We start from the raw sequence: 12,105 nt of genomic DNA on the forward strand, positions 1-12,105 counted from the left end.
GCCGCCATGCCTTCAATGTAGCGGTGGGGGAGTGTGATGCGAGACTCGCAGCACGTGTTGATGAACGCGTGGGGCAGGGGTTGGGGGTGTGGGGGCGTCGACGCGTCGTACATGTGCTGCCGGTGCGTGTTGTACAGCTGTGTCCATCCAACGCGCGGGCTAAATGTGTAGTCGGTATTTTGTTTCGCGGGCAGACGGGGGCATTTAGAGTTGAAGCCATGTCATTCAGTGCGCGTAGAAGTTGGTTTTTATGCATTGATTCAAGAGCTAATAATGCTTATTAATTATTATTTTATTTAATAATGATTAGGTATTATTACCTAGCTCTTGATTGATTGTTTATAAATTCGAGGGAATTGTAAAAATGCCGTCTACTTTCGGTGTGTGAAAACAAGCACACACGATCAGGGTTCATGCACTGCTTCAACTAACTTCTGTTTAGACGGAGTATTTTGCATGCTGGCTGTTAAAATGTGTTTTGCATAAAAAGTCCTTAGTCTGCACACATAAGATGCTTCTGAATGTATGTGTTACTGTTAGTTTTTTTTAGATGTTTAAAAAAACAAAACTAGGATCGTCCATTATTTTCGCAGATACAAAACACGTGTGTCGTGCATGTTGAAATTTGAAAAGTTGGGAGTGAGCCAGCATTACAACGCTGTAAATAGCAGCAGGATATATATAACTATGGGTAGTTGGATACATTATATTAGGAAATGGAAATTTTTGACAAGCGCCTATAGGATAACGTGGCTTTGCATTAAAAAATGGATAGGTGTGAGAATATATTCCAGAGTAGGACATCATAAATTGATATCCTTTCAGAACTGTAACGGTGAGTGCATGTTGCGTATTTGTAACCATCGTAAAACACATGTATATGCTGCAGAAACGTGCTTCGGCTGATCGATAGGTGACCCGACACGAATCGGGGGCCCTGAGCAACACAGCCCTGATTACTCCCACGTGTAGCCTTCCCCTACTTCCCCTTCAACTGCAACGTTTCTGTCGGCTTTGTGACACAGATTACCAGGACATCTTCGGGATCTTCGACAACCGTGGAGATGGAAATATCGCCGCATCCCAGATCGGCGAGGCGCTGAGAGCGATGGGCCAGAATCCGACGGAGGCGGAAGTGAAGCGATGCGGTTACCACGATAAGCCAGGTATTTGGCAGCTGCGGCGCCACCGACGAAGCATCGGAACGTCATCGCCCTGAATTCCTAACATAACTTCCCCTCACTTAAAAACGCATTTTAAAAATATTACGATTATTTATTACGTGTGGGCGGAGATTTCCGGCGGCGGCAGCGTGGGGTGGGGGTGGGGGTAACTGGCTTGCGTAATTTTTTTGCCGACGTCCGCATGCAATGCCCGTGTTTTGATTTTTGACGATAATTTATTACGGGTGGATGGAGATTTCTGGGATCTTCTTTTTCCGCTTTTTTGTTATCTTTAAAAAAAAAAAATTATTTATTTTATTTTTGAGTACGACGGCCATACGTAGACTGCTGACACGTTGCTGACCAGGAAAAAAATAAAAAATTTATTTTTCGGAGGCTACTTTTCAAGCTCGCGTCCATGAAAATAGCCCTCTAAAATTTAGTTTGCATTGAACTCTAAATTCGGGGGGCCTTTTTGGCGATTTCGGGGCTCTTTTGGCATTCGGGGCTCTTTTTGACATTTCTCGGGGCTAAATCGCCGAGCCCCCGTGTATTGTTTTCACTGGTGCTGACGCGTGTTTCGTGCGCATTCCTCCGCAGAGATGCGCATATCGTTCGAGACATTCCTGCCGATCCTGCAGACCGTGGTGCGCAACTGCGAGCCGTCGACGGCTGCGGACTTCATCGAAGGCCTGCGTGTGTTCGACAAGGAGGGGCAACGGTTTCATGAGCTGCGCGGAACTGCGGCATTTGCTCACCACCATCGGTGGGTTCCCTCCGTCGTTGCTACTGTTAATTGTTTTAATTATTATTATCGTTATTTATTATTATTGTTGATTACTGTTTATTTGTTGTTGTGTTGTGTTGTGTTTATTGTTGTTGTAATTATTATTATTATTATTATTATTATTGTTGATTACTGTTTATTTGTTGTTGTGTTGTGTTGTGTTTATTGTTGTTGTAATTATTATTATTATTATTATTATTATTGTTGATTACTGTTTATTTGTTGTGTTGTTACTGTACTTCACTACTGTATCTACGCCGAGAGGAAAAACTAACCGTCAGTGCGAGCTCTAAAGCAAAATGACGGCGATTGAAAAAAAATCGGAGTTAAAAATTATAATGTAGGATTCAGGCTCACAGCTGCCAATATGTGCTCCAGTTTTATTCCTGTTATAGCTGGGAGTGGTCGATGAAAAAGAAGCAGCATTGATAGATGAAGTCTAATTAATTATAATCGATTGGCATTTAATTATTGTTTCACGTGTGATGAAATGGAAGCATGGACCGTCTCTATGGGACACAAATTCACTGCATAACCACAGGGGCCCAAATCCAGGGGGGGGGACAGGGGGACATCATGATTTGTGTGTGTGTGTGTGTGTGCCGTGCCGTGCGTGCGTGGTGCGTGTGTTTTGTGAAGTGAGAACCTTTTTATTGTGTGTGATAGTGCGTCAGATTGGCTTCTTTCCGCTTTTTTTTCGCGTCCGGACCCCATACTCCGCAGGAAACGGCATCTGAGGGGGTCTAATTTTCCAAAAAAATTCTGCTGGGGGAGGGCCACCCAGAGCCCCCCTTCGCGTGCTCGCTACTCGTGTCCCCCCCACATTTCAATATGGATTTGCGCGCCTGATAGCCATATGTGATTTCAACAGGATTTATTGTTCAATGCAGTAAATCTATAGTGTTAGCAATGACCTCGATTATTATTATTATAGTTAGTTTATTTACAATTATTTGCTGCTTGCCAGTCACTTGCCATTACTTGAATGAGAACTGCTGCTATTTTAGGTGAGAAATTGTCAGACGAGGAGGTGGAAATGCTAACGACTGGCATGGAGGACTTCCAGGGAAACATTAATTATGAAGGTATGTCCTTGGTTACGTTTCGCAGCGAGAAGTGCTTGCGCCCGTGGTGGCGTTGAGAATGCCAATGTGACTGGTGCCAACGTGTATACATGTGCCAACATGCCAGTTACACTGGTGACGTCGACCTCTCGGCAGCTGTTATAAGGGTGTAGAGAGCGAAGTGCACTCAGTTGTTGTGCTCATGACATGACGGAAACTCGTCTCCATTTTCAAAACACTATTCGATCTTTTAAGCCGCATTTCTTCGCGACCGTCTTTTTCAGGGTTTGTGCAGCAGGTGATAAATGGCTGAACGGAGAGTAAGTTTAGTGGCAAGCGTTTGATTTCCACGATGCACCCGCTCAAAATGTGCACATGGAGTAGTTTACTCTCGCTAACCTGAGCACATGATACACACGCCGTACACACGCACATGCAGAACGCACATTTTTGATTGGCCGATGTGCGTCTGATTTCCGCACCCGAATGTCGCGACACTTGGCAAAGACCTGCACATTAAACGTTCGCATGTTACTGCGTAGTGTGATGTTCACTTGAAAATTAGGATTGCTTGTTTTGGCAACTAATTCTGCATGTACTTGTCATCTAATGTTTGCATTGTTCTGCTTACCATCCACTGATCACAACACACAATTTAAGCACTTGGCACCTCACCGTGCTTGTGTACTGCTTGTTTAATTTTAGCTAGAAGTAACCCGCTAATGTTCCTAGCACACAGCATCATATTCTCAAGTGTTCCAGTTTGCTGTCTGTCTGCCACTTTAAAAAAAAATAATGTTATCCTGATGAACCTTTGCGAGTTGTGTTGTATAGATAGAAAGAACGTGTGACAATCCGCAACTTGAGAACCCAACTGATCCGAATTAATCTTTCGTCGTCCTACAAGTGGTAGTGGCATGCCCGTGGCATCTGTCGTGTCCTGCGTTTGATCGTGACAATTGCTCTTGTGACTTTCAGATATGGTGCGTGTGGTTCTGAACGGCTAGGACGCTGTCGGTTCTGCGACGGAGCGTCGGCTTTGCGAGACGAGGAAGAAGGCAACCTATGGTTCTAGCAGTTTGGGAATTCGTGATGGGCACACCTCCCTGCACACACAGCATATTGTTGCACGTTGGCTTAATAATCTATTCAAACGGATTAATGATAATGAATAATTAACGGATGCCGTTAATTAGGCAGCTAAATTCCTCTGACGGCAATTTTATTTGCGGCAAATCTAAGTAATAATAAAAATGAACAATGTGGTGATTTTTCAGGTGCTGCGTGAAACTGTTGGCATGTGTTACGGCGTTATACTTGCCAGAATCATGTAATGTGGCAAGCAGTCTCGTAGAAGATAACTAGGAATGCACCTATTCACATTAAAAATATGTATCAATCTGTTATATTTAATCGTTGATTTAATCTTTACGTCATGTACCTACTAGGCCTGCAGTAGCAATCACCTTATGTCTACATGGACAAAGATGTCCACAACAGTGCTAACAGTATTTGCTGCGTTGCATTAATCATGTATGATCAATCATACTACTAGTTTGTCACCATGTGGGGAGGCAACAACCTTCACAAAACTGCTATTGGATGGCCGATCTACGGACTAAAACCCTGTGCAAAATACAATTTAACCTAGTGAAAAGTACGTTTCATGGCTTCATGTATATTTAAGAGTGATGCCTTAAGTTCCCAATGGTCTATTGTTACTTTGTGTCTTCTGTATGTTTTAATGGATTTATTTCTCACGGATTGCACTATGTTTACTATGCTACACTGTTTGCATTACTCGTCAATGATAATTTCTCAATATTGTGGGGTGGTATCTTGCCATGTCCAATGTTGTAGGAATTGAACCGTCTATTATATCGTGCCTTCCTATAAAACCAGCTTAAATGCAATGTATGTGTTGCTATGCTTAACATCAATATAGTGGAGTTTAGAGAATAACAGTGCACTATCGTTATTGCCCGTTAATCAGATGGCATAAGACAGTCTGTATACTACATATGCTATGCATTTCTAACCTGGTTAGCTGTCGAAGTCATTTATGTTTGGTCTAGGCATTTATGGAAGTACGGACCATTTTGGGTTTAGTATTGAAGCTGCTGGGCAGTGAAGAATTTTTATTGAATGCTGACTTTCATCTTTTTATGATAAATTACTGCTGCTGAATATTTGTCACGAATTTTCCTGCCAGTGTTAGCTGCCCTTTTTTCGTAGGTGACTAGATCTTTGAACATTACATAAATGCATTTGTATATCTTGATTATTTTCTTACATTCATTATATTATGGAAGTAGGTCGTAATAAAACATTCTTTACAACTAGATTATTTGTGATTTTCTTTAGACATGATGTTGCAGTTATAATTTATATTATCAAACTTTAAAGTACTTATAGTCGAATACATTTATTTACAACTACGAATGCAATTTTTACAGTCATCCAATCACTCTCCTCACGCCCTTTGCTTCTGGTGTTAAAGCGTCTGCTATGGGAAAATGTACCCCCTTAGTACACAGCAGGTATGAAGTACTGCAAGGACAAATCGTCATGTAGTAAGAAGAAGTGTATCACCTTTTCGTTCACTATATCTGAAAAAAAGAACTTTATTACAAAAAAAATAAAATGCTAGCAGTAGTTCACTAGTAATTTCCATATGCAATTTGATATATACAGAGAATATGATAGAACGGCAGGTTATCTTCTGCTCTTATAATAACATTGTTTTGAAAATCATCTATTACGAGTGCGTATCTGTTGTACGCAGAATATGGCAATCGAGCAACTCGATCTATGTACAGGTGCGCGACCGATTTTCCGGTATGAAATGAGCACAGCAACAAAACTTACTACAAATGACTTTCGTGGGGTTCACTTGCTGACCGGCGAGAAACTGGGCGAACCGTCTGATGTCAACTTTAGCCTCTGCGAATTTACTTTTCCCACTCCCCATCACTGTTGTTTTTTGAGACGCGCCATCTCCATGCTCGTCACCTGCCAAACAATACACCACACCTATCACGGAGATCAGGAGTGAATAATCAGGGTTCATAGTAGTAAGACACATGTTGAAATAAGGACTTATAAGACCCTTTCTGGAGGCCAAAATAAGACTTTTTTACGTGATTTCTGATAGATCACCAACTATTAAAGTACACTAATAATATTTATATACACAATTGCACAGCAGATTTAATTATTCCGTATTATATATACAATTCTTACTCTAAGTCGAGAACAGTTTATAAAACCTAGGGTCCTTTGGCAAAAAATAAGGACTATTAAGTACTTTTCTAAGATTTCACCAAAAATAAGTACTAATAAGGGCCCTTATTTTATTTTTGGCAAAATAAGTACTTATAAGACTTTGGAAGACCCGCTACGAACCCTGATAATGACAAACCTGTCCGAATTTGTTATTATTAACCGCTGTGGAGATGTATATATATACTAAATCACAACATGCACAAATGTCAGTATGAAGACTTTGGAAGGCTTTCAACGACAAAGGGAAATAACACGTCTTCTCGCAAGAAAATTGCAGTAAATAAAAGGGTGGGAAATAAAAATGGCCATACTCCATGACGGGTTACTGAGATCTTTAAAGTGAGTCGTCACATTGACCATGTCCGTGTGAACCTTCAGTGCCAGTTCTCCATTCTGGTTGGCAGCGATAATCTACAAATAGATAATTTCATAATTTTATTTTATACAGTATTTTAGTGAGTAGTAACTTAGTAAGCAACAGTAATACCTTAGTTTTGTACTTTGTAATTTTATCATTACCCAATTTTCTTCACACATCACTAATTAAACATATATACAACTTTGTTCACTAATATAATTGCAATTTCATAATAACAGAGTTACAACTTTTTTATCCTAACCATAATAATACTGTACAATGTATATTGTTAACTCTAATTATAGGGTTATTACTGTTATTTTGGCCGCCGCTTGCTCGGGGCTCTGGTGTACAAGACACCCGCTGAGAAAGGTGTAAGTGCGTGATACGGGGCTATGTAGTAGAACACTCTTGTCTTTCGGTAGTGCACTGAGACTTTGTGTATTGTATTAGAGATTTAATAAACCACTAGTGAACGTTACTCTTGTCTTCTCTTGTCTATCTCTATAGTCTATTACAGACCTTCTACGGCGGTAGTGCGAATAACACGCCTACAATATATACCATATGATATATATACTTATAACCATATATAATTATCTTGCCAGAAATATCAACTCAGGAACTTTAGCAATTGAACCAGCTTGTAACCATATATACCATATATATTCTACAACTCACCACAGAATTGCTCATAGCCTTCATGCGATCAACTACGTTCCTAAGAATCTTTAGCTGGGGTAAACAGATGCTTACCTGCAATTACCATACAGAAATAAGCACCACAACCTCATTGCATAGTTCCATTTTCTCTCTGTGTCACTTAAACCCGTGCAACTGTGGGATGTGTTATCATTCACATAGCATTTCGTATTGCAAGTGTGGAAAACGGGTTTTTCATTCAAAACTTTTTGTAGTTTAGTTACACATTACATTCTTACTAACACACATGGAGACATTATTTGAGGCACTAATTACAGACCGAGACACGAAAAATAGAGATTTTGGTATATGTCACGTTTCATAAATCACCTATAGCTGGTACCCACATAAATATTACAATTCCTACAGCTGTGTCGCCAATTGCTGACAAGGACCATACTTACGTCAAAGTTTGGCATTTCTGGTTCTTCGAAGTCTCCCCATAATCGTCTTGGAATCACACTTACTGGCACGTCATGAAGCACGATTCTTGAATGACCTGTTAGAGACGGCTGGAAATGCAAGTCATTTAATAAACGGACATCGGCTAATTGATTATCACAGCTTGAAAAATAATTCATGTTTACCACCACAGTAACTGATACGATGATACAAAATAAGTACTAGTGCTTAGATAGTCATAACTGAATCGTGTGTATAGGCATTCTAACCACATATTCATCCACATTTCATAAATAAAGACCTGGTAATGTGATTAAAATTAGGTCTCAGGTTATTATTACTTAGGATTTTACAGATGAATTACTTCTACATTATGTACATTATGGTTCACCACAAAAATATTGCTTTTTTGTATACATTGTATATTTTTGTATATTTTGCATAAAACAGCATTCAAACTGACTTTCTAAATATTATTTGGTAAAATAAGTTAGAGAACCACATTGAAAATAGAAGAAACATCAACTTACAAGCTCAATTTCTAATGTCAAGCAAGGTGTGTGTTTTTTGGTGAGCTTTATCTTTACTGACTTTGCCAGCTGAACGACATTTCTGAGGCTTCTAGCTAAATTTTCAGGAATCAGTTCAAGGTAGATTTCATTTGCCTCTTCCTTGTTCACACCTTCCATGTCATACTCATCGAAGAAGTTACCCTTGGAAAAATAAATTGAGCACTTAAATTATGAACAAATACAGACCAGAGAATATAGCAAACATGATGTAACGTAGGTCTTTACATCAGGCCAAATACACATTCTAGCCGAATTTATATAATTACTTGTATGGTGCTTGCACTACAGGTACACCACTGAATTTCCGGACACTGATGGTCCGGAACCTCTTTTAATCTGGATAAAATTCATTTGAAATTCCTATTAGTTTACCGGGTGGCCACAGATGATGGCGGTGCGGGCGTTGCGGGCGGCGCACTTTCCTTAAATTGTTTAAACTGCAGCATTTAGAGGTGAGCTCTTGATTTTATGCAATTCATACTTTATTTTTCTCAAATTTTACCCTAGCTATGGCTTCTAAGGCAGGTTATAGTGTCAGTGATCAAAAAACAAAAACACCACAAATAAATTTGTTCAATTTAAGTTTCTAGCAGTGCATGGTGCTTTAGAGACATCAGAAGTATTTAGTTGCTCAGGGGTGTATTGTTGAATTATATTACTCTGTGACCTCTTTTGGTCCGAACCAAGGGTTATGGAAAATTGGTGGTGTACCTGTATATAGTTTCATAAAATTACAAAATTTTAATTTAAAAAATCGTATTTTACCTGCACTAGTTCACACCATATTCTCACACCACCATTGGCCACCTGTTCTGTAAGAATGAAGTACAGCTTGTGGCTTGTGATGCGTAACGTACAAGTCTTCGCCAACTTCGAAATTGTTGTTATCACTCCTGGTTTTAATGAAAAACAAAACAATAGAGATGACTGTAGACTCGCAGCTAGGGCCTGCATACCTCCCAAAGTGACGCGTCGTTGACCGACCAATCGGAGCGCTCGCAGCTCCTCCCAAAATGACGCGTCATCGACCGACCAATCGGAGCGCTCGCAGCTCAGGCACTAAAGCTGATGCAATGTTTTGTGGTTGCATTATTTAAGCTGGCTATCGTGAGTGGATGGTTACTGGTAAGGGTTAGGGTTAGGGTTTAGCTTTATATTTATCAGCTTTAGTGTCTGAGTTGCGAGCGCTCCGATTGGTCGGTCGACGATGCGTCACTTTGGGAGGTGTGCAGGCCCTATAGGTGCATGTTGACTATAGTAGCAGCAGTAATACCAGTACTAGTAGATGTGCAGCACTACTAGTACTACCCCACTAGTTACTTGTTATTAAAAACGCATAATCGCATTCTCATTATAATTCACAGAATTTGAAAATGACATTACTTCGCCGATTGTTGCAAACAATTTAAATAAAGTGTATACATACCAATGTTGTTAATATTAAAATTAGCATTATTGTACTTATTATTATTGTGATCAACAGATCATAGATGATAGAATCTGTCAAATCCGTCTGTCTGTTTTCCTCAAACAAATAAGCCTAAGCCTAAGGCTAAGGCAGTGGATATTTTAACCGTATACGGCAGAGTATCCACTTCCGCTATTTTACATACTAGTAAAATGTTGAATGCAGCCAATGTCAACTAGTTTTCCCCTGAACTTCATTCTGTCTCAACGTGCATAGATGTTATAAAAGATCCTCTCAAAAAGACGTATTAAAAGACGTCTCATTTGTATATCCACCTTTGTATATGAGCGCGCCCATGACACTATGCAGGTAGCGCCACCTTGTATCCATAAATTCAGTCTCCTAACTCTCCTTGGCCATCTCCCAGCAACGGCACGTGTCTACGCAACAATGTTTTTTATACTATAGTAGAGACATTTAACATCGGTCATACCATATTTCTATGGGTCATACCAACAGGATATATTAGGCTTGCAATCATGGCACTATTTAATTTAACCCAACTCGGTTTTCAAAACTATATACAGGCTACCAAGTACGAAGTAGAACCAGCGCACCAAAACTACGAGCAAAAAGATGGTAGGTATATATCAGGTAACGCATCGCAATCAAAAGAAGACGCTCGATCATGGCACGTCGATTATTATTTTACAGGTGTATTATAAAGAGATACGTAAGGTCACTAAGGGTTCGCATATAAATGTACGTGTTTATATATTCGCACTTTTTAAATATTTCATTATTGTTTTTATTATAAACAGGTGAATTGCTTTCAATATAGACATTGTATACAGAATGATTATAGATACTTTTTATTTATATATTTCATATAGGATACTGTAGACAATAATTGATAGGAAAAATATAAAAATTGTAAATGAATGGGTATTATATGCATATTTGTATATGGCATAATTATGTAGACAAAAAAGGAAATGGCAACAATCCGCCAGCAGAGCCTGACGTCAACCACTCTCATATGGCAGGGAAAGAAGTAGATCTAGCGTGCGGTTCTCATAGGAGGTATAAAGTTATCCTACAAAAACACAAGAGGAATCAGAAAGGTAAGACAACCACTTCTATGTATAGCTGTCTGCTAATGATATATAGTTTGAATGAATACATTGAGTTCAAGTTCAGAGGTTTAGCAATAATTGCAATAATTATAATTATTATAAGCATCATATATAATAATACGAACGACTGTGTGCTGTAACCTATAATTATATATGTTTAGATTATTCACAACTGTTTCGCAATGTCACTTTCAGCTCCGAATGAAATATACCGCACGCCAGTAACGTCATCTCAAACATACGGCTGGTGGTCAAAGACTGAAAACATACGGGATTCTGAACAATGGACGCGAGTTTCTAGCAGTTATCCTAGAGTTAACAGCGAGGTGACGAAATTTGTGGACAAAATGAGTCTTACTAATCGAGATTTTACACTCTTCTAATGCTATGAATGTATAGCGTGAATGATAGGTAGAATGCGAAAGAATAATTGTTGATTTTGTAATTTGCAATTTGTATCTGTTGACAATATTATTTGCACGCGTCGCGTTTGCTTTCGATTTAAAATCGTCATTATCATAAATATCATTCTATTTCGCAAGTCATCCAGCATCAAGAACTTTTACTCGATTTTATTTAGTTTATATCTGTTTTAGTTTATGTAGGAAATATTTGCAATTAATGTTGCATCGATTTATTATTTTTATACCAGTTATTTTGCGCAGCTGTGTAATCTGAATATAAATAGCCAATAAACGATGTTATTTTCCGATTATAAATCTCTTGCCAATGTTTATGAATTACGGTAATTGGTTCTAAAATGTTTGATGAAACGTTCACCTATTCTAACGTCTTACTTAATAATTAATTTAATTTAATTTAATTATAATTAAGCGCCCATGCGACTCCTGCGGTTCCATACGTATAATGTTACAGTCGGCTGGATATTTTGTCGCGTGTATACAGCATCTAAAAAAACATTTTGTTGAAATTACTCATTTTAAGTGGCGACCGCTTCATAACCGTACGTGCCAGTAGGTTAAAATATAAAAAAAGATCATCCTTTATTTATTCTATTATTTAGCGCATGTAGATCTAGGATTTATAAAACTGTTAATAATATATACAGTGGCAACGTGGATTTATCGCTCTGTCGTCAGCTCGCGCATCTTTCTCGCGTGATATAGCTGTTTGTCCCCGTCTTGCCCGCCTCTCGTTATAGCTCTCTCTCTCTCTCTCTCTCTCTCTCTCTTTCTCCCTCGCGCGCTCTCTCTCTCTCGCGCGCTCC

The 12,105-nt window shown here is 39.1% G+C and overlaps 3 protein-coding genes across 3 annotated transcripts in view; 2 read left to right on the plus strand and 1 right to left on the minus strand.

Annotated features, from left to right (window-relative positions):
- LOC106815577 (myosin-2 essential light chain-like) overlaps positions 1-5,356 on the plus strand; it is a 14,304-nt gene extending 8,948 nt beyond the window's left edge. Inside the window, 5 exon segments of the mRNA XM_014820048.1 lie at positions 1,026-1,166; positions 1,764-1,876; positions 1,878-1,929; positions 2,958-3,035; positions 3,993-5,356. Of these exon segments, the coding sequence (XP_014675534.1) occupies positions 1,026-1,166; positions 1,764-1,876; positions 1,878-1,929; positions 2,958-3,035; positions 3,993-4,021 (413 nt within the window). The 3' untranslated portion in view covers positions 4,022-5,356.
- Positions 5,131-10,121, minus strand: LOC106815575 (checkpoint protein HUS1-like). The gene is made up of 8 exons (XM_014820043.1): positions 9,947-10,121; positions 9,099-9,226; positions 8,292-8,474; positions 7,764-7,871; positions 7,339-7,413; positions 6,611-6,710; positions 5,883-6,026; positions 5,131-5,623 (listed from the first exon to the last, which is right to left on the minus strand). The coding sequence occupies exons 1-8, from the start codon at positions 9,996-9,998 to the stop codon at positions 5,541-5,543; spliced, it is 873 nt and encodes a 290-aa protein (XP_014675529.1). The 5' UTR covers positions 9,999-10,121; the 3' UTR covers positions 5,131-5,540.
- A 46-nt stretch (positions 10,122-10,167) lies between these two features.
- LOC106815578 lies at positions 10,168-11,531 on the plus strand. Its single transcript, XM_014820049.1, has 3 exons — positions 10,168-10,380; positions 10,725-10,865; positions 11,073-11,531. Exons 1-3 carry the CDS (start codon positions 10,281-10,283, stop codon positions 11,258-11,260), a joined length of 429 nt encoding a protein of 142 aa, XP_014675535.1. The 5' UTR covers positions 10,168-10,280; the 3' UTR covers positions 11,261-11,531.
- Positions 11,532-12,105: the final 574 nt, after the last annotated feature.

Source organism: Priapulus caudatus, unplaced genomic scaffold (assembly GCF_000485595.1).
Source record: "Priapulus caudatus unplaced genomic scaffold, Priapulus_caudatus-5.0.1 Scaffold1150, whole genome shotgun sequence".
Lineage (NCBI taxonomy): Eukaryota > Metazoa > Priapulida > Priapulimorpha > Priapulimorphida > Priapulidae > Priapulus > Priapulus caudatus.